The sequence below is a fragment of the Sander lucioperca genome, chromosome 22, assembly GCF_008315115.2.
Source record: "Sander lucioperca isolate FBNREF2018 chromosome 22, SLUC_FBN_1.2, whole genome shotgun sequence".
Classification (NCBI taxonomy): Eukaryota; Metazoa; Chordata; class Actinopteri; order Perciformes; family Percidae; genus Sander; species Sander lucioperca.
Window position 1 is genome coordinate 19441347 of NC_050194.1, and position 23315 is coordinate 19464661.

At 39.9% G+C, this 23315-nt stretch overlaps 1 protein-coding gene across 1 annotated transcript; it reads left to right on the plus strand.

The window, feature by feature from the left end:
- Positions 1-418: 418 nt before the first annotated feature.
- On the plus strand, positions 419-22479 carry glud1b (glutamate dehydrogenase 1b). Its single transcript, XM_031315362.2, has 13 exons — positions 419-1036; positions 4961-5041; positions 5357-5412; positions 8841-8904; positions 9882-9976; positions 11704-11883; positions 13793-13930; positions 14161-14298; positions 14425-14505; positions 15909-16032; positions 19586-19677; positions 20169-20231; positions 21461-22479. Exons 1-13 carry the CDS (start codon positions 640-642, stop codon positions 21578-21580), a joined length of 1629 nt encoding a protein of 542 aa, XP_031171222.1. The 5' UTR covers positions 419-639; the 3' UTR covers positions 21581-22479.
- Positions 22480-23315: the final 836 nt, after the last annotated feature.

Here is a 23315-nt window from a genome sequence, read left to right on the forward strand (position 1 = left end):
CTTTCAATGAAACAAATTTTAACAAAACCATCACCTGACATCATAGGCAACGCAAGATTGTGTTAAATAATGATGATATGGCCAATAATTTATGTTTTCTTTACAACGCATATCATATCACCAATTTTGTTGTGAATATTTCTATTAACATATTACTAACCAGTTTCAACCATTTTAGTTGACCTGTGACCAACTGTGATCACATGAAATTATCCACAATTATCATTCAAAACAGTAGCCTATAACAACCCAAGCATTGCTGCCTAAATCAAGATAAATTAATTTATATAATTTTACATTTTTTTTTATATTTTTATTTTCTATTAATCGTGCAACATTGGGAACGCGCGCTGTCAATTGCTTCCTGATTGCTTCGCACGGGGGCGCGCCTCCGTTGGTCCTCCTCTTCCGCGTGCGTTCCGGTTCCGACTCCCGAGGAGCCCTCACTGCCCTCCTGGCTCGTGCTTCCTTTTAAAGCAAACGGAAACAGTATGTCATTACCCACTCGGCCAGAGGACGGGACACGGTGAAGAGTTGCTGTGTCGCTCATTCTACCCTCTTTCCTGTCGTCATCCCCATTGCCCTTGTTGTTTAGTTGCCTTTTTATTAGTTCGTTTACACGGTTAGCTAGTTTCAGTCATGTATCGGTATTTCGGGGAGCTGCTGAGCCGCTCTGCGGGTAGTGCCCTGGCCTCGGGGTGCGTTGACTCTGCTCTCCCAATGTCCTCGTCCCTGATGCGGGTCCGTAGCTATGCCGACGCAGCGGACAAGCCTGACGACCCCAACTTCTTCAGGATGGTCGAGGGCTTCTTCGACCGTGGCGCCAGCATCGTGGAGGACAAGCTGGTGGAGGATCTGAGGACGAGGGAGACCCTCGAGCAGAAGAGGAACCGTGTGCGTGGCATCCTGCGCATCATCAAGCCCTGTAATCACGTCCTGAGCGTGTCTTTCCCCATCAGGAGGGATAACGGAGAGTGGGAGGTGATTGAGGGGTACCGCGCCCAGCACAGCCAGCACAGGACACCCTGCAAAGGGGGTAAGAATTGAGCCAAACCGCCCCGACTGGCCCCTATGACAGCTAGCTCTAGCTAACTACTTAGCATCAGTTAGCAGTACCATCAGCTAATTAAAAGCATACAACATAAGGCAGCTAACATTACTGGTTACCGTTACACATAGCTTCTCAGTTTAATCCGTAGCTAACCCTAACGTTACACTTAACCACACCCTTGTTTTTTTTTTTTTATATAATTCGTTCGGTTTGTTTCCTGTATTGCACTGCTCGCATGATACTTTTTGTGCAGTTTATCAATATTGACCTTCCTTCTCACCTGAAGGTATAATGATACTGTAGTTTGTTAGCTTGCAGGCTAGCAGCAAATTAACCGTCAAATTCCCCACACTTTGTGGGCAGTGTTAAGCCACCAAACTAACAATAATTTTGCCAGTTTCTCACGTTCCAGTGACTTGATCTGGTACAAAACTGGATGGATGCACCAGTTTGTTTCTTGTTATCACTGTGGTCTCCTTTTATTATGATTTGTGTGTCAGATGTATGGTGTGATGGGAGAGGGCAACCCTGAAGGCATCAGGTGTTATGTCATTGAGCATGTCAGGCCTTGGCCATCTCTGCATGAGCTGCACAAAACACATGGTTGACCAATGAAGACGTAATTGTTCATGCACTGTTCTGTCAGTTGATTCATATACAATCAAGTGTGAAAGGCAGGTCAAATGCACACAATGTGTCCACTCATTCTGTAGACAAATACTTGAATCCACTGCTTCATGTGCAATGTGTCAACCTTGGACAGAGTATGATGTCTAATATGGCAAAGTGACTTAGTTAGTTGGCTCAAAGTTCAAGGTTCAAAGCAGAGGCATTGTGGGCTACTGCTGCAGTGTACTTTGGGTAGTTTTGTGAATAGAAGAATACAATGTATAGGAAGCCAGGAGGTATGAGAGGGGTGGTTGTGTTTCAGGCACTCCTATTTGTCAGCGGTCTGACAGGTGGGGGAGGGTGCTGTGGAGAGGAGGCTTTCTTAGTAGAAAGAGACATGCCATTCAGCCAAAGGGAATGTTTGAATGGTGTGGTGCGGACATTGGCCTGGCCTCATTTATGGCACCCAGATAAAATATCTATTAGAGCCCAACCGATAAAGGATTTTTAAGGCATATATATATATATATATATATAAACGGCATTACAAAACAAACAGATTTCCCTAACATTAGTTATTTGTAGTTATTAATGAGTCCTCACTAAAATAATATGATAATGCAGTTTAAAAATAAACATTTGTTTTACAAGGTTCACAACAGAACAGAGGAACATCAAAATATATTAAAGTTCTGATAAATAAAATGTATAAAAATACAAACGTAAGATATGAGACTTAGTCCTTTGAACAAAAACAATAACAACAAAAACATTTTTTTTTATTTTATTGTTTAAATATTCATTTATCGGCCATTATAAATGCCGATACCGATAGTTTGGAAAATGCCTAATATCGGCCGATAATATCGGCCTGCCGATATATCGGTCTGGCTCTAATATCTATTACAGATTTCTCCCCCAAACCAGAGTAATGGAGCAATTAGTTCAACTATTTATGAATCTCCAGGCTCCCCAGCCAGTGATCAGTGAGAGATCACTCAGAGTAGCCATATATGTAAAATGAATAACATTGCAAGAGCGTGATTGCCTCTCTATCCATCTCATCAAAGCCTGAGGAGAGCAGCGTATCGCTAAATCCAGCTACCATTACCATCTTCCTCGCTCTCATATTGCATAATCCAGATCCATGTAACAGTTAACCAATAGTCACAAATCACAGCAAGTGTTTTGCTTTTGACAAGTGGGAAAATTGCCAATTGATTTATTATAGTGGCCCTCTAAACAAGTCTGATTGTCCTTTATGCCTAACCCATGCATAATGGGGGTGGGATAGGAGTAAGAGCAGTTATTTTTCAGTGTGTTTAATCATTGATATAATGCATAGAACCTTGGCTGTGTTTGGATCAAAGTGCAAAGGCTGTTTTTTGTGTGCATGTGTTTTGCTCATAACCCCCCCCCCACCCCCCCTCACCCCCCAATAGCGACACAGCGCAACAGCTGCTGGGTTTTGATCACACTGCTCTTCACTGACTACTGAATGAACTCTGGAATATCATGTGGTGTGTATGTATGGTTGTTTACACACCCCTGGAACATAGTTTGCTAAATTGTCAACAGCCTTCTCCTTTCTTTGCAGAAGTAGGATATTACATGTCACTGTTGTTACATGGAAACCAAAAAGTATGGAGGGACACCCCATACTCTATGAAAGTTAAAGACAATAATATCTTTCTTCAGCTTTATTGGATATATTCAGTGTCCTGTTGTTTGAGAGACCTTACCACCACTGTAAGTAAATCGCTTTGTCAGGCCTTTAGGCCAGACTGTTGACATTAAATGGTCTGACTGCTGCAGGAACTCTAAATTCTAGCATGGGCTGAGTTTATTTACAAAACATCTGTCCTCCATTTCAGAGGAATGTGTTTACAGATATGTTTTGGCTCTGGTTGCAGTGTTGAGCTTTTGGTTGGGTGGATAAATGGAGGGTTGGATAGGGGATGGGTAGGCAGCATGGCTTTCCTTCTTTTTAATTTGATCAGTGAGTCAGATTGTCTTAAAGTCAGCCCTGAGGTAACTCAGCTGATCTTTGGATGAATGGAAATAAAGATAGAAGGGGAGAACCACAGCAGCACTCTTAAAGATGGAGCTTTGTTGTGGGAGGTTTGATCTTTTTCTCTTACTGCATTAACACAAATGGAAGTAGGTGGGTATATGATATCATGTCATTAAGTGGCACTTAAAGATGGCATTGTAGTGGGTGGGCTTTTACTTGTGCTTCCTGTTTTTTTTTTTTTTTGCTTCCAATCGAACACATTAAAAATGACACAGCGCTTTTGTCCCCTTAAAGTAATCTGCCGTCTCCTCCTTGTGCTGTTTGCCTTTGAGTTTCTCTATAGAAGCTATCTCTGGATGAGCTATATTTGGTGCTGCCGGATAATCTCACTCACACACTGTACCAGTAAGATGTAGTAGTGTGGTACTTGGGCTGCCTTGCTGTATGGTCTCATGTATCTCCGCACACAGGCTGACTCACACATGTTACCGTGGCGATGGTAGTAAACCCCCGAAAACAGGAAGGAATGACTGTAGCTCGAGGGCGGGGATCAGAATGGGGGGCTGGGATTGGTTCTTGGGGCCTCTCCACCCGCCCATTGCTGTTCTTGTGACTGCCAGGAATAATCGTGATCTCTGACCTGTTCATGTGGTCTTGTGTGTGGTTGTGGAGAAATACTGTTATTAATGGTCCAGTACAGTCTTTGAGAATGTTTTATCTCAGCTATTCATTTCTCTGTTGTTGAGCTGTACAAGTAGTGGAGACAATGTCAGTGTAGGCTAATGATTTCCCCATGTTGCAGTCTGAACACTTAATCAATTATAGGAGGCACTTAAACTCTTAAACTAGCATATGATAGCATATATGATAAAAAACAGTACATTCATTTTGGGTTAAAAAAAAATAGCACAACGTTGTTTTAATCATATAAAAAATGTCAATTTGAGGAACTTTTTGTACGCTTTTGCTTGTTTGGTGCAGAGGTGCCCCTTCACCTCCTGGGCATTGCCATGGTGCTCGCACCAAACCCCCAACTGCTCGGGGCGCCTGTCCATCGACAGCTGCAGCCCCCTCACTCTGACATCTTTGCATTTGTGTATAGGTACTGAGCATGTGTGTATTTCAGGCCTGTGTGTTCTAACAACAGAGTGAAAACATAATTTCCCTTTTGGGATTAATAAAGTATAACTTGTTATTATAATATGTTATCATTTATGGTTTTTCTTTGTATGGTGGCCAAGTTATAAACTCTCGTGTGTGTGTGTGTGTGTGTGTGTGTGTTTCAGGTATCCGTTACAGTACAGATGTGTCTGTCGATGAGGTCAAAGCCCTGGCTTCTCTGATGACCTACAAGTGTGCTGTTGTCGGTAAGTATTCAAGTCTTAGCCTTCCACAAAGCCTCCTTTTGGCTATCCCCTCATCTCCACATACGTATTAATGCGGTTTGTCTTACTGAGTTCTTTTCATTTATCCACCTCATATTTAATATTCAAAAGATACCGGGGCAGTGCTATTGCCAGGATGCCGTGTGACAGTGCCAGAGAATAGTTAGCCATCTTTTATTTTGCTTCGTATTGTACTTACACATTAAGAAATGTGAATCTACAGGTGTATCGTAATGTCATGCGTTTGGCACAAGCATGTGAATGTTCCTGTGGTTTTTAAGCTGTATTCTTCTCCAGATGTGCCATTTGGGGGAGCCAAAGCTGGAGTCAAGATCAACACCAAGAATTACTCCGTAAGCCCTCTAATGTCAATCCTCCTCCCCCACTCTCACATGCACATGTAGAGAACAGACATGTTCAACTGTGTGCTGTAATGCGTATAGGAAAGCAACAAAGCCTTTGGAGGGATATCAAGTTTCATGCGTTTCTCTGTCTCTTTCTTACATTCAAACAAACAAATAATGCTTCAATCACACTGGAATGCAAAAGGCAGGGCTACCGGGTCTTATCCTTTAATTTTGTACTTTTTGATTAATAACGGAATAACACTGAGAGTGAGACATGGAAAAAAAGGAGAAAACGGGACAGGTTTGTTTAAGTTCAACTGTTAAAGGGATGATAGAATGATTATATAGCGTATTTCACATTGTTCCTTAAGGTCTCCTAATAGGGTATGTAACATCGGTTTGGCTGAAAATTGCCCGAATGCTATTTTATGGGCCTTTAAATACCCTGTGAATATGGCCCTATTTGTAACAAGAGCTTTTCTTCCAAATATGGTATGCTCATTAGGAGTGGGGGGAAAAATTGATACAGCATAGTATCGCGATATTTTCCGTGGCAATACTGTATCGATACACAGACGCCAAGTATCGAGCTTTTATTATATATGTGTTGGTCAGTTTGTCTGCTTGACAATCCCATTTTGCAGAAAACAATTGAAGTGAGATGAACAAACAGACATTTATCTTTTTAGATAAAACAGATGTTGACAAAGTTTCCTTTTGGGGACATCATTTGAATTTGGGAAAAATTTGAAGTTGGAAAAAAGGTAATAAATTGCAATATATCGCAGAATATTGCAATATGTTTAAAATCGCAATAATATCATATCGTGACATAAGTATCGTGATGATATCGTATCGCGAGGCCTCTGGTGATTCCCACCCCTAATGCTCATGAATATTTAGATGAGCTGCGCGCTGATTGGTTTAAGCGAATCACATACACATACACTGGAGACGAGACAGCAGGTCTCGTATTTCAGACACTGCAAAGTTATACATTTTTTGGCTACTATTTCGTTATTAAATTCACTTCTGAGATTGTTTTATGCGAGAAATCTATAACTATCTATAACTATATAAAGCTCAAATATGGGCCGTTTTATGAAAATTTATGGCTAATTGCAAATTTGGTAAGTCGGACATTTTTGTGAACATGAGGGGTTTCGTTAGCTGCTAGCTAGTCCCTTCAATCCTATGTGTACAGATCACGGCTAGTTAGCTACACTTTCGGCATAACTAGAGTATATTTACAGTTTGAATTTCTTCACGCCACTTATATTACAGCTACCCCAAGCTCTTATAAAGCTAACAATTGTGTCCGATTTCAATTTAATGCATTTTTGTGAATTTCAGAGGTCTAGGAGGAGGCTAGCTAGCTCTCATTGATAGAGATCCATCCAGCCGCGGGCTCTATCAATGAGACTCGCGGACAGGAGGCGTTTATTTCCCCGAGTTGATGTCAACTTGGTGGTTAGTTGAGATTTGCCTGGTTTAAGAGGCAGTTTCAAATTGTGACATTTGCTGAGGAAAGAGGTGTCAATGGGATTTTGAGGTTCTATGTATGTCCTATTTACCCACCAAACTGTCGTTATTCAACTATGACAAGGTAAAATCGGTTTTGCATTCTATCACCCCTTTAAAGCAGATAATCAAATGTTTCTTTGTATCATTCTTTAGATTTAATTTTAGTTTGAAGGCTGCAGGAACTGTATTGTCAGTAGATGACCAGGTCTATAAGTTGCATTTTCTTCAAACTAATGGTACCTGCCTTGTCTTTTTTTGGACTATGATAGGCATTTTAGTGCATCCATTGGTGGATACTGGAAAATAAATTGAAATGACGGTCATTGGCTGTTGCCTGGAAGAGTTATATGCAAAGAAACTCAACAAAAACCTCAACATTTTGTCAAAATCCCTGAAACTTCTTTCTAAATAAGAATTAAAAACAATTGCTTTATATGGACGAGACACTGCTTGTCTTTAGCCTATTTTCCTTAATAACTGTCCTTCGTTGAATGTCTCATTATAATTGGAACCAAGCAACAACATTCAATTCAATTCAATTCAATTTTATTTATAGTATCAAATCATAACAAGAGTTATCTCGAGACACTTTACAGATAGAGTAGGTCTAGACCAAACTCTGTACTTTACGAAGCCCCAATTATTACAGTGGTTGCCTCAAGAGCAAGCATTAGCAGTAGCTATTGCGACAGTGGCAAGGAAAAACTCCCTTTTTTTGTTAGGAAGAAACCTCGGACAGACCCAGACTCTTGGTAGGCGGTGTCTGACGGCACCAGTTGGGGGAGTGGTGAATGGTGGCAATAATAGTCATAATAAAGATAGTGAAGCAGTGATCACAATGGTAGTCATAGTAGTTCATGTCATAGTAGGGCACAGCAGGGCGTTACGGGGTGTAGTGTGGCACAGCAGCCTGGGTGGACGCGGTTGGACGCGGCAGGACGCAGTCGGACACTGCGGGGAAATGCAGAGCGTAGCAGGGTGTAGTAAGTCCATAGCGTCAGCTGCACCCAGGACCCCGGTGTAGGTGCCACCCAATTCCAAGGCGATGTTCTGGGTGAAGAAGAAGCAAAGGGACTCCGGGGAGAAAACTCCCCAGAGATAGGTTAGTAACAGGCATTTCTGGGACTAAGATGCACACAAAAGGAGACAAGTGAAAAGAGAGAAGAGGGAGCGGCTCATTGTGTCCTTGGAAGGAGCTTCCCACAGCAGTCTAGAGTTATAATAGTATAACTAAGAGAGGCAGGCTAAAGAGAGGGGCCCTGGACCGGGCTCGTACTCTCCCCTGCCGGAACGGGCTTGTACTTCCTGCCTCCCTCTACTCTACTCTACTATGCTGCAACTCCTCACTCCCTAACTATAAGCTTTATCAAAGATGATGGTTTTCAGTTTATTCTTAAATGTGGCGACGGTGTCAGCCCCCCGAACCCAAGTTGGGAGCTGGTTCCACAGGAGAGGAGCCTGGTAGCTGAAGGCTCTGGCTCCCATTCTACTTTTAGAGACTCTAGGAACCACAAGTAGCTCTGAGTTCTGGGAGCGTAGTGCTCTAGTGGGACAATAAGGTACTAAAAGCTCTTCTATGTATGATGGTGCTTGACCATTTAGTGCTTTGTAGGTCAGGAGAAGGATTTTAAATTCAATCCTGGATTTTACAGGAAGCCAATGCAGAGAAGCTAATACAGGAGAAATGTGATCTCTTTTGTTAGTTCTTGTCAGAACACGTGCTGCAGCATTCTGGATCAGCTGGAGGGTCTTGAGGGACTTATTTGAGCAGCCTGATAGTAAAGAATTACAGTAGTCCAGCCGGGAAGTTACGAATGCATGGACTAGTTTTTCAGCATCGTTTTGAGACAGGATGTTCCTGATTTTGAACATGTTTTTCTTAAACTCTATACTATGTCTGTCTGTTGCAGGATAATGAGCTGGAGAAGATTACCAGGAGATTCACTATTGAGCTGGCCAAGAAGGGGTTTATTGGTGAGTTTTTGTGTGTGAATTTTAACAGTTGTTTAAATTCAGAACTTTACAAATTATTACTCCAACAATTTAAAAGTTATTTTATAACTATAAGTAGTACTATGAGTATTGGTTACACTGCTTGGCATTTTGTGCATGACAGTGTTCTTGTCTTGTGTTATTTGACTCGGTTAGAAAAGGCTGTGGTGGTGAGAGGTGAATGTTTCCACTCAGAAGAGTAAACATTTCCTGTTATCCAGCGCCTATTCAGTTTGGGTAGCTCAGGGTGTGCCTGTGTCAACTAAAAAGGGATACAAATCTCTTAGTGTCTGTATATGTCTATATATGTATACATTACATTTGTTTGTTGGAAGTATTTCAGCCATAGCTGATGGACATGGTCAAAACAAGACATACCTTGAGAAGATATTTACATGTTACCTGTTCAAATGGGGAACTTAATACTATGACAGATGTTATGTTAATGTTTATGATGTATTCATAGACAGCAAAGAGAAATATAACATGGTCTGTTATCTACTTGTGGAATGCAATAGTTGTATCATTTAGTGACGTTTTATCAAGCGCCTTCAATAGTCATTTTTTATCCACCCTGGAGGCAAAGCAGTACCCACTGCACATATCACTGCCCTGTTCTGTCAGTGCTTAACATGCTCAAACTCTCCCTATTGAGAAAGTCACCCTTTTCTCTCTCTCAGTAGACCCACCCCCCTCTCTGCATTCATGCATGCATGCTTCTGTTTATATATAGGACACAGCCCTCACATTTCCCCTGTCATCCAAATTTATATTACCAGTGACATAATGCTCATTTAAGCTTTTAGTATCCAAAGCTGTACTTATTTATCAAGACTGAAACCTGGTTTGTGAGAGAAATTCATTGTGTGAAGTTTGTATACGTGTGCATTCCTGCACTGTACATCCGTGCTTGATTAACTGTCCTACTTTTCCCTCTCCTACCCGTCTCCCTTTACCAGGACCTGGCATCGATGTCCCGGCCCCAGACATGAGCACAGGAGAGAGGGAAATGTCCTGGATCGCCGACACATACGCCAACACCATTGCACACACTGTGAGTTCTCAGGCACACACAACCAAACTGTATAACTTGGCCAGTTTTTAGTACGAAGCAAGGAATGAGTCACATGTAAAGCACGAGCAGTGGTTTCCTGCCTCTCCCTTCCCACCCGACCACTAAGAAATTCCTGCTCTCTTAAAAGCAGCTTTACAAACTGAGGACTGTGTGTTTTTGTGTTATCAGTTAATCATTCTAGTATCTAAACCTGTCAAACAGGGCTTATTTGACTAAAGTTGGAAAATATTTACCCGAGTGTTCATGTTTATATTACAGCTGATTTTAGGTTTGATCTGAATAGTAAAAAATGATAATACAGGGTTCATACGTTTTGAAAAAACCTGGAAAAGTTATGGAATTTGAAAAACGCAAATTCCAGGCCTGGGAAAGTTTTGGAGAAGTCATGGAATTTTTTTTTAACACAGTATAATAATATGTGATTAATAAATGTATTTCACGTTGTCCTAACCTCACTGTTCTATTCGGGGCACGATATTACGACTCCCACTATGAACCACATAAATTGTCATTTCATTTTATTGAAAAAACCTCTGAGGGTAAACTTTAACACAGATTTTTATTCTTATTGTATAATGTCGACTGACATTTTCAGGAATACCTAGTCATAGAAATTTGCAAAAAAGTCATGAAAAGGTCATGGAAAAGTATTGGTTAAAATGCTTATGAACCCTGTAATAGTCAAATACTCGACTTGACCTTGATTTTAACCATATTAAAGTCAAGGAAAAGTGTAATAGTGAATTCAGAAGGATTTGGGAAAAGCTAGCTGCAGTGTTTAGACTAGAGGTGAGTGATTATTAAAACTTTTTACCAGCTGTTTTTATGTTGTTTTTTTCCTACGTGGAATCTATTGTTACATTCAATCTAAGATTAGGCTTGTTAACCATTCAGGCAACCCATAAACAAGGTGTCAGTAGACTGCCGTAGAGTCTGGTGTAAGATATCTGTTTTCAACAGGTTTCTGAATGGCTACCAAGTGTTTTACTGTAATTATTTTGGCTCACAATCACAGAGGGTACTGTGATCCATGTAGAATCAATAAACCCCAGGCACTCTACTATATACCCGTGCCATTAAAATGTGACTACACAATAATGACTACAAACATTGTAATCCATTGTGGTGGATACATCTTGAATTTTTTCTACTAATAACGGAACGTATTTTTGAATTTCATGTGTTATTATTATTATTATTATTATTATTATTATTATTATTATTACACATTTCATCCCCTACTTTCTCCCTGATACTAATTTTCCCTCTCCTCTCACCTTACCTCGTCATGTGCCCTCTGTTCCAGATACTCCTGGCAGGGCTTTGGAATGGGTGACACATTCTTGCTCTGGGTATCTGAGGGCAGAGGATTATGGGTAGTTGGTACTGACGTTCAGTCAGCTGCAGCACTGCCTGGTACTGTGGCACTACACAACCTCTATGTCAAGCAGTTAACTCCATAGCCGAAAGCTGATACAGAAAGTAAAAATGCAGTACCACTATGGCCACTAAAGACTGGTTCCAAAAATCTCAGACTGTATTGAATTCCCTTCAAAAGGTAGCAGATTTTATTCTGCAAAAAGTTTTATTGTCTCAGTGCTGGTTTTGTGGCAAACTTCCAAAATCTCCTATGGGCATCGTTACCAATGCTGTGTATATAATCTTCTAGGGTCTATTGGCTTGATCTCTTCCATATGTGTGTGCAGGACATCAACGCCCATGCATGTGTGACAGGAAAGCCCATCAGCCAGGGAGGAATCCATGGACGTATCTCAGCCACTGGTCGTGGAGTTTTCCACGGCATCGAGAACTTCATCAACGAGGCGTCCTACATGAGCATGCTGGGCCTGACACCTGGCTTCCAGGACAAGACCTTCGTCATCCAGGTAAACACAAATGTAGTATGATCATAGAAACATTTTAGATGGAGAAAGGGAAGCTGAGACCCTAACTGTACTGCAGATCTTTGCTCACAGATACTCACAGGATTTAAGTTTTCATTTGAAATCATGATGAGGGGTTTTAGAGCCTCAATCAGAGCAATGCCATCTGTTTTAGCCTGGCTCTGATCTCCTCATACTGAGCAGACGTCAGTGAACTGAAGGAGGTTCGCTTCTTTGTTTATGAGGAATGAGAGAGTAGGACCAATTATTAGTCTTTCGTTGGAAACTGTTCTACTCCTCTAATTCCTGCATACCAAGCTTTGTGAGTTGGTTAGGTTATTGAGCTCAAATGTTTCTTTTTGTGTTTGGGATTAAATGTAATCAAAGGAATATTTATTAGGAAATATGATGAAAATAAACTTCACATAAGTCATGAAAAGTCTTGAATAAAGATGCAATGAAAGACACAGGGCAAGTAGTATAGAGGTTGGTAACCTTCAACATTAAAGTCATTTTTCTATAAGGATACTTCTGATTTAATGGGTAGAAAGAGACGTGCATCAGAGAAGTGCATCTGTGGGGACGAAAAGTCAGAACAGGTTTCTCCTTAGCTGTTTCACTTCCATGTGTCACATGCCAGCTCCTCACGTGTCACACACACACACACACACACACACACACACACACACACACACACACACCAACACTGACACATGGGTAGGGAGCCCCTAGGCACGGGACTCCGCTGCTTTCCTAGACTGTTTTCTATTTTTACCTTTTTACTTTACGTTTAAATGACAACCATGTAATCTGGTATTCTTGATGACAACCCTGTATGTTTAGATGCATTTCACTCAACAAAAATGTGTGTGTAACATTTTGACACATAAAGGAGAAACTGCTCTTAGTTTTTTTCTTACAGGATTGATATCACACATATAAACATAATTTCCTTGCTTTTATAGAGATTTGCAAATAGGCAGATTTTTTTCAGCGACAATAAAGAAAACGATTAGAGATGGCAAAGGGGATGACATTTGCGGAGGGGGTATTTGTGTGAGGAATGAGAAGGGTGGCCTTGAGGAGGTAAAGAAGTGGTGACAGCAGCTGAATCATGACGTGGATGTTGAAAAAGCTAATCCCTCTGCGTTTGTTTGAGGATTATGTTGTGCTGAGATTAGATTTTCTTAGATGTATTAGTGAGAGAGGAGAGACAGATCTCTAGTGTGGTATCAAGATCAAAACAAGGGCATGTTTTTACTCTATTGCACTTAAATTAAAACAAAATCAGCTGTGAAGTCAACTCGTTGTTTTCCTGCAGTTACATCTAATTTAGGGGGGTGTGTGATATGACCATACTGTACTGAATGTACCATAAAACGATAGAAATTGAGGAAACCCTGCAGTTGGAGGTTGCTATCCTTTAATCTCTCTGGCAGTCTTGGACTGTTTCATGGCCACATTGTGTTTAGAGGAGCTTGGAATCTGTAATGAAGTAACCTGATTATTTTCTTTCATTTATTCACATACATTTTAGATTGTAACCAGGCAACATAATAATTATCTCCAGACAGCCCTTCTGTCCATCTGTGCTTGTTTTGGTTTGTCTTCTCTTCATTTCTCACATGTTTACACAAATATTTTATAAAACATATGGCACCTGTCTGAGGTCTTATTTCAGGTCAAGATAGAGTAAAAAAAATAGTGATGATGATGAATGTTATAACCGAAACTGGCCACATGGTGGCACCACAGTGCCTTTTTCAATGGAACTGAACCATACCTTATTGTTGAGTAAAACTGGGTATAACCACTGAAAATGTTTACTACTGATAGTATTTAAAGATTTTAAAGTGATTGTCATAGTGATGTTGGACAGTGGTGATGATGAACTTGCTGTGACATTTCACAGGGCTTTGGTAATGTGGGTCTCCACTCCATGAGGTACCTGCACAGGTTTGGGGCCAAGTGTGTGGGCATCGGTGAGATTGATGGAGCCATCTACAACCCAGAGGGCATTGACCCCAAACAGCTGGAGGACTACAAACTGGTACCAGCACAGCAGTCTTCCCCTCACTTTTGTCTTCTTTCTTTGATTCTCTCGTATCTTTTTCATCTGAAGTTGTAATTTTTTTTCTGTTTTCTGATCCAAAAATACACAAGACATGACTGTCGGATGACTTTTCTACTCCTGGAAATACAAGTTTTTTTTTCAAAATTTAACCCCCACTGAAACATTCAAACATTTTTCTCCTGTGTGTATCTCTGCACTTTCTGCAGCAACATGGCACCATTGTGGGCTTCCCAGGAGCCAAACCCTACGAAGGGAATATTTTGGAAGCCAACTGCCACATCCTGATCCCTGCTGCCGGAGAAAAGCAGCTCACACGTGTCAACGCCCCCAGGATCAAGGCCAAGGTAAACACTCAACTTAATTAATCCTAGGTGCTTTGCTTCAAGTTGTCATTTGACTCTACACGAGTAAGGACAAGGCTACCAAGTTGCAATCGTGTAAAGTGTGTGTTTGTATTTTGTCGGTTTCAGATCATTGCTGAAGGTGCCAACGGTCCCACCACCCCAGATGCTGACAAGGTCTTCCTGGAAAACAATGTCATGGTTATTCCTGTAAGAAAACACACACACACACACACACACACACACACACACAATGCAAACTATACAATTTTGCAGTATTTGGAAAGACTTATCTCCATTCAGATATAAAGCAGAGTCTCTAAAACATTTTTAAGTTCAGTGAAGACCCAATCAACGTCATACTATGAGTGATGGGTTCCTACATGTCATCATTTGGTTCTTACTTGTCATCATTTTCTTGTCAAATTTGGACCAGTGTTGGGTATTTCACAATTAAGATTTCTCATTTCTCTTTTAGTGTGAGCTCTTTTTGCTGGTTTGAAGGTGAAGTGAAAATGTGATGCCATAGCAGCATTTGAATCAAAGTCTGATGACCGTTTGTGGAGCTGTTTGCTTTTGTTTCCAGCACTTTCAATTAGAGCCAGACCGATATATCAGCGGGCCGATATTATCGGCCGATATTAGGCATTTTCCAAACTATCAGTATCAGCATTTAATAATGGCCAATAAATGAATATTTAAAATTTTTTATAAAAACAGACCAAACACCCTTCAACCATATAATGAGTGTTGGCGTTGCATAGTTTGTCCACCAGAGGGTGGTCTACAGCGTCCCTGTTGGCAACCCTCGTGTTTAACCCTTTTAAGTTTCATATCTTAAGTTTGTATTTTTATACATTTTATTTATCAGAACTTTAATATATTTTTATGTTCCTCTGTTCTGTTGTGACAAAACAAACGTTAAAAGTTTATTTTTTAAGCTGCATTATCATATTATTTTAGGACACATAAATAACTACAAATAACTGTTAGGGAAATCTGTTTATGTTTTGTTACGCGTTTATGGATTTAAAAAAATATATATATATTGGCCGATATATCGGATTTTTAAATCACCAAATATTTGTATCGATATCGGCCTTAAAAATCCTTTATTGGTCGGGCTCTACTTTCAATCAGATTGAATCAAACCACACCCACCTAGTCCGTATGGAGCAGATTAACTGAGTTTTGTTGAGTTAATCTCACTTTTAAATTGTGGTGTTTCTTATTTAGTCATGAATATGTAACACTATAGCAGTATACCTAAACCATAAAGGTTAAACTCAACAATAAGCAGAGTAAATTATTCTGAAAACAAGAAGCAGTAGTCATGTAAACTATAATCTGGCCTTTATTGCGTAAACAACAGATTTTTATGCCAAGGGTCTTTTGGTCGTTTTTACACGTTTCCTCAAGCTTATCAAAATATTTATTTCACAAAAGCATTACAGTTTATTGCAGTCTTTATTTTACAGAAAACATGTTCACTCTTTTTCCCCAAATCAAATCCTAAAACGGCACAAAGGAAATGTAGTCAAAATAGTTCTACACACAGAAGTGAAGACCAAACAGTCAGATGTTTGATGAGTTTGTGATGTTTCGACCTGCAGGATATGTACCTGAATGCTGGCGGTGTGACAGTGTCTTATTTCGAGTGGCTGAAGAATCTCAACCATGTCAGCTATGGAAGACTGACCTTCAAATATGAGAGAGACTCAAACTACCACCTGCTCAGTGAGTACAGGACCGCTCTTTACTTCCTCCATAACAGACTCAAGTGTTCTCAGGTCATAAAACACAATCAATAGATACATTATCATTACATTTCTAAGTCTTGTGACACAAATCTAAAACAATATATCAGAACCAGAAATTGTACATGACAAATGTATTGCAAATCAGAAAAAATATGTATATGACTGATTTTACAACCCAGTTAAACTATTCATCAAATATATTGGTAGGATAACACTTGAATAATCAGTTATTTATAATGATCCATTTGCTTTTACATTTTTTCTGTCCTTATTTATCAATTCAATTTTATTTATAGTATCAAATCATAACAAGAGTTAAGAGTCAAGACACTTTACAGATAGAGTAGGTCTAGACCACACTCTATAATTTACAAAGACCCAACAATTCCAGTAGACAATCTAATGTTCATTAGTCGGGTTGGTTGGGAGTGGGGAGAGTGCCCTCAACCTCTGGTTCATCAGGACGTCCTTCCCCAGTGTTCATGCTCAATTCGGCCATTCCTACTGTTAACATGCGGGTCTTTTCAGTTGTATCCAGCCCCTTTTTGCCCTGCACCTCACCAATGGGGATGTGCACACTACCACTACTACTCAACCTGCGGGTCTGGGCCATGTTTTTAATTTGTAGAAAATCTTCTGTGAACCTCTTTTGTTGTTTGCCATATACTATAACTAGGGTTGGGTATTGTTTGGGTTTTTTCCGATACCCGTGCTAAAGCGATACTTTTAAAACGGTGCTGGTGCCTAAACGGTGCCTGAACCAATACTTTTTAAGAAAGGGGAAAAGAAAAAACAAAGAAGGGTACTAAACAGTCCGCGACATTAAAGAACGGCTTGTTTATTGCTAAGGCCATATGGTCAAAATGAAATGATTTAATAATAATGTAATAGCAATAACTTATAACAATAACTTATTTCACTAGTAAATTGCTGTTGAACGACAAAAACAACCACCAGATGGGAAAAGGGTATTTTACAATAACTTTAAATGCACCACGAGGCTGGCTAGTTTCAAGTTAACGCACCATCTGTGTTGTCTTTCCGACACCGGCAGCTGCACACTGTTACGTCCTGCTGTTCGAATCGTCTACAGTGAAATACAGTCATACTTTACACTGTTGAACATTATCTGTTAGCATTTTAACTGTGTTTAATCCAGCTACTAGCTAGCCGTAGGCTAACGTTACCTCCTGTCGAGTGTAGTGTTAACTAGCGTCACATGCAGCGATGCTTCTGTCGTCCGTTTCGGAGCATCAGAGTGAAGCGCAGGCATATCAGTGGCACCAAATTGAGGCACCGAAATCCGCGTTGCTATTCGGTCCGGTAGATACCGGTCGTTAAGGCACCGGTGCCATATTAGCACCGGGTCTCGGTACCCAACCCTAACATAAACCTTTTACAGTCGTATAGAAAGAGATGGTACCTTCGTTAGTCTTGAGTTTGATTAAATTGTCCTGTTGACTTTCTTCAAGTTCAGGATAATTTTCCTTTATTGCACTCAGCCATTCTCTTATAAGTGTGCTCCTGAACATGAGGTTGCTTATCTCACCCTCTCTCCTTGCACAATAGAGCGTGTCTTTATTTCTTCCCAGTTCTTCGTCTCTTATCGATTTCTTTTTTTGATCACAAGCTCCTTATTAACCGTATTAACCATTATTTTTTTGTAGATTCAGATCAGGATTTGCATCTTACACAGGAATTATAAAATCCAACCTACCCATAATATGTCAATATGTCAATATGTCATTTAACTGCAACAAGTAGGAAAAATCTAAACAACAATTCAGTCAGCAATAGGGTTGGGTATCGTTTGGGTTTTTTCCGATACCGGTGCTAAAACGGTGCCGGTGCCTGAACATATATATATATATATATATATATATATATACTCGGCTGAAACGAGTATCCGGTACGGATAAAGCACTTTTGCCGAGTACAAGTATTATACGAGTAATACGAGTCAATATCTGTGCTCGGATTGAATAAAAATCCTCATTGGGAGCTGACTGTGTCTGCGTTCTGCGATAGGCTAGTCGTCACAGCGCCCCTCCCCTACACACATACAGATTGTGTTGCTGTGTCCAGCTCTGCTCACTCACACAGAACAACTCTCTCTGTCTCTGTCTCTCCCTCAGTCACTCAGGTTCGCGGGTCTTTTCCGTTAACGTTTAGGGTTTTTTCAGCTTCAGGTTTGTTTTTTACTTCGGTTTTTAGTACTTACTTATTAACCAGTAGAGTTCTGGTAAACGTGGGATTTGTTCAGACGTGGTGCTTGGTAGAATGCGACTCGCGTTGTGTCTCTGCCTGTCGGAGATTTTTTTTCTTTTTTAAACCGTCAGCTGACTCTAAACAGATCTGAAAAACAGCGTCGGACTATTTGATCCGTAGAACACAGTCCCCCCGCCCCCCTCTCTCTCTCTTTCTCTCTCTCTCTGTCTCTCTCTGTCTCTCTCTTACTCACTCACACACACATACCTGGTGTGGAAATAATAATAAAAAAAAAAAAGAACCAAAAAAAAAATCACACTGATCATAAAAAAATTAAAAGTTCAAAAAAGAAAGTTATGTTGAGTATGAAAACTCTTGTTCATTACATTTTACTTCATAATTGCAACCGCATGTGTTGTATTCATTGTTCTTGTTCTGTATATAGTTTGTTTGTTATCGTGATCTGAAGCTCAAAGCTGATGCTGTCATGTAAATAGTTTTCTAATCAGCAATAAATATAACAATTTCTGATCAACCCATATCAATTGCATACTTAAAATAACATACCGGTTAAAGCCCTGCCCATTTCAAGACAAACCGACCAACTTCTGGGTTAGGCCCAGTCCGAGTACAGATATATATATATATTGGAAAAGGGTATTTTACAATAACTTTGAATGCACCACAAGGATGGCGAGTTTCAAGTAAACGCACCGTCTGTGTTGTTTTAACGATAACGGCAGCTGCAGTCAGACTGTTACCTCCCGGTGTTGGAATCCTCTACAGAGAAATACAGTCCCACTTTACACCGCTTAATGTAAGCTGTCAGCATTTTAACCATTGTGTTTAATCCAGCTACTAGCTAACGGTAACGTAGCGTCCCGTGCAGTGATGCTTCTGAAAAAAAAAAAAGTCTGGCACTGAAATTTTCGTTATTATTCGGTCTCGTTACTACCGTTTACATCGGAACCGGTGCCCTATTGGCACCGCGTTTCGGTACCAAACCCTAGTCAGCAAGTATTCAAATAACAAATGAAACTGAATCTGGCGGTTCAGGCAGCGTTTGTGATGTTGCTGTGTAAATTTGGGTAAGCTGGTGTTGGCTGATGTGACGTCTTTGTCCAAGAGAAAAGACTCCTGGGCAACTTCTTTCCAGTTGTATTTATACTCTGTCTTGTTCACACACAGCAAATCATGAAATGGCACAATCCTTTTTCACCATGTATGGTTATGTCAAACTAGATAATTACCAGGGTGTGTCATCAATGGTATTTGTTGTTGCAGAAACTAAAGACTTCTTTATCCTCTGTTATCCCTTCTAGTGTCTGTGCAGGAAAGTTTAGAGAGGAAGTTTGGCAAGCAGGGAGGACCCATCCCCGTCGTACCTACTGCTGACTTCCAGGCCAGAGTTGCTGTAAGTAACATCTGCTGACACACACACAAGCAGAGACTTGGAAAAAAATGTAATGAACAAAATATCAGTTTTAAAATAGTGAAATTAAGATGCAAAGTGTGCTCTGAACAAGAGAACAAATGTGCCAAATATGCCCCTTTTCCACTTGGAATAACAAACCGTTATCATAAGAATGACATGCAACAAAGGTCCCGCACACATCTATCGTATCAGCACTGTAACTAACTGAGATTTCCATCACAGAGGCCAAACAATGCCCATTACAAGTTACAGAGCCTTTAAAAAAAGTCAAAGTATTCAATTTGTATACGTATGAAAAAGCGAAAAAGCACAGAATTCTCAAAGGTAAAAGCATGCAACCAAGCTAATACTTGTTATTGTTTAATAATTATCTATTTTCTGTTGCTTGACTAAGTGATGAATCATGTCAGGACTACTTTGCACGTCTTTCTTGAGATGACTGTGTGGTTAACATTCATCTTCCTTTGCAGGGTGCCTCTGAGAAGGATATTGTTCACTCTGGGTTGGCCTACACCATGGAGAGATCTGCCCGGGTAAGTGATCGTATGGTACATAACACAGTCCAACCTGTTTTTGTCAGCAGTCACCATCATATCTAGTGTAATAAACTGAGATGAAAACTATGACTTTGGAAATGTTAGCATGAGCAGTGTTTTTTCTGTCATGTTCCAACGTTGTTTTTTTATTGTGCAAATGAAAGATTCAACTTAAACTTTGCCCAAACTGCCAGAATTTTAAGACACAAAGACAACTGCTGAAAGTGAGCCCTTGAATAATTTAAAGACTTCCAAACCTTTTGTAAAGATGACTCAGATACAGGAGAAAGGTAGCAAGAGGACATCACACTACCAACAAAACAACACAATAGTTCAAGTTCTCTATTGTCATGTGCACAGCAATTACAGAGACGCAGTCGTTGGCAATGAAAATGTTAGATCTCAGGCTACTACAGACCGGCTAGACAGTGGATTGTGCTGCAGGAGGCTCGTAAATCCTTTCATTCAGTGGCATCACACCTGTAGTAAACACTGTTACTGCTGGCCACAGTAGCTAGGCAACTGTCAATGTAGGAAAAAACTTAATTTATCTGTGCCCAGATGATGTTAATTGATTAATTACTTTGCTAGGAATTAGTGTTATATACAGATGGAAAGTACTGGCAGAAAGATGATTTAAATGTTAAAAAAAACAAAAAAAAAAACATTGTAAGTCTTGATGTGACATAAATAAGATATCTAACTGCATTATATGAGGTAATTTGAAAAGGTCTTTAGAAAAGTCTAACACTGCAGAAACCAAGTTTCCCATAAGTCATAATATGACCTTTTTGAAATTTTAGTTATCTAACATCTGAGTTGTCTGATTGATTAATTGATCGACAATCAAACTTTATTTTTATAGCACCTTTCACACACGCTAGTGCAGTTCAAAGTGCTTTACAGATGACTGACAAGCCAATTATAAGACAATATACAAACAAGTATAGACTGGAAAAACAGAAGACAAACAATTTGAGACCAATGCTCACAAGACAATAAAATTATGATGGTAATAATAATGAAATAGTTCAATTTAAGCTAGACAAAAAATGATTACATCTATTAAAAAGAGAAGAAACCTATATTAATAATTAATAAACAGTGAATACAATTATGTAAATTTCTATGAACTATTCATAATCAAAAACTTGGCTAGGTTTAAGTTGTTGGAATTGCTGTTAGCCAACATTGTATAACATGTGTTCTCTTCTGCCTTTTTCTAGCAAATCATGCGCACAGCAACCAAGTACAACCTGGGTCTGGACCTTCGGACGGCCGCCTACGTCAACGCCATCGAGAAGGTCTTCAAGGTCTACAACGAGGCTGGGCTTACCTTCACATAAATGGCCAACCACACACCACCACCCCACCCCCACCCCATCTTCCTGCTATTGATCACCCTCTCTTGCCTTGTTCCACCCTCTAAACAGCCTTCAGAACATATCAGTTTACCGCTGCTCTTTGGCTCTTCTACACACACACACGTACACACACACAATGCGAGACATTGGCTAGCCTGGTATTTATCCTGTGATCTATTATGCTGCCATTATACTGTATCTGCATCTATGTTTAAATGTTGCTCTCTTCTTGTTTTTGCCTGAGGTTGTATTGAGAAAAAGCAGAGAGAGAGAGTAACATCCTGTCTCTCCGGCAGCCCTAATATAAATGTTGATGATATTGTTGTATGGCAGACATGTTCAGAATGCCCATTTTGTGATCGCTGATGCACCTGTGACCCTCTGCTACAACTGTTTATTTGACAGCACTACAGATGCCTTATTTCAGAAAGAGGTCTGCTCTAAAAAGGAGATGGCCACTTAAATTTAACTTTAATTTAGATTTAACTTCATGTGAATAAAAGAGAATAGTAATTTTATTACTCTTGAGTTTGTCCTCACTATGCAGGTGTAAAGGTTAGTAGCGAAGTTGCCAAGGTTAAAGATTCCATACAAGGATTTCTTTTTTTACTGTTGAAGATTCAAAAGATGCTTTGCCCCCCTCTTTTTACCTGCTTTCCCATCGCTTCATCTCATATATTAAAAGCTGCTTCTCTCCGACTCCTCCGCTGGCCAAGAAAGGGGAGCAGGGAGGGCGGGAGGTGTCACTGTGACTGCCCGTCCCCTGGTTGAATTTTCTTCAGTTTTAATCGTCCAGTTCCTCAACATTAAAATTATTTTGGAGGAAATTACTTTTTATTTGTATTCATTTTTTTGAAACCAATAAAATGTTCAGCAGAAGAGTCAGTGTGTTGCATCAGTTTATTTTTATACTATACTGCTACAAACCACGCATTCCATGAGTGCTGATATACAGTAAAACATCAATGTGACTTTTAACTACATGTATCACTCTGCTTTATAAGTTTTCTAACTATTCATTCCATTAGGGTTCATTAGCCCATCTTTCGTGGCTGTAACAAACTGCACCAGAAAGATGAACATATTTCTACAAATAACATGTGAGTTAAATTATGAATGGTCGTCAGAAGAGGATAAGAGAAAGGAAAGAAGCCTGGATACTTAGTGCAAACCTCTAGGTGTGCTCATATGACAGCAAACCATGGTGGAGACATAGTGTAGTATGCGAAAAAAAAGTCATGAAAAGGCATAGCATAGTATGTCAAAAAACTCATAAAAAGTCATGGTATGTCGTGAAAAAGTCATAGTACAGTATGTTTGAAAAAGTCATGAAAAATCCTAGTATAGTATGTCAAAAAAACGCATAAAAAGTCATAGTGTACTATGTTGAAAAAAGTCATAGTAAAGTATACCGAAGAAAGTTGAGAAAAAAGTCATAGTATACAGTAGTATGTCGAAAAGAATCTAAAAATATATGTATGTATAGTATGTCATAAAGTTTTTAAAAAAGTCATAGCATAGTATGTCGACAAAAGTTAAAAAAAAGTCATAGTATAGTATGTTGAACAAAGTTCTAGTCTAGTATGTTGAAGAAAGTCGTAAAAAAAGTCATGGTATAGTATGTCGACCAGTTTGTGGTGCCCACCGCAATCTTCTATGCTGCCGCCTGCTGGAGACGGAGAGTGAGACCCTAATAAACTCAAGCTACTTGGAAAGG

Excerpts from the sequence above, each read along its gene's own strand:
- glud1b (XM_031315362.2), top strand. The coding sequence starts at position 640 with ATGTATCGGTATTTCGGGGAGCTGCTGAGCCGCTCTGCGGGTAGTGCC. Across the intron at positions 5,042-5,356 it reads CTACAAGTGTGCTGTTGTCG|ATGTGCCATTTGGGGGAGCC; the intron begins GTAAGTATTCAA and ends ATTCTTCTCCAG. Across the intron at positions 20,232-21,460 it reads CCATGGAGAGATCTGCCCGG|CAAATCATGCGCACAGCAAC; the intron begins GTAAGTGATCGT and ends GCCTTTTTCTAG.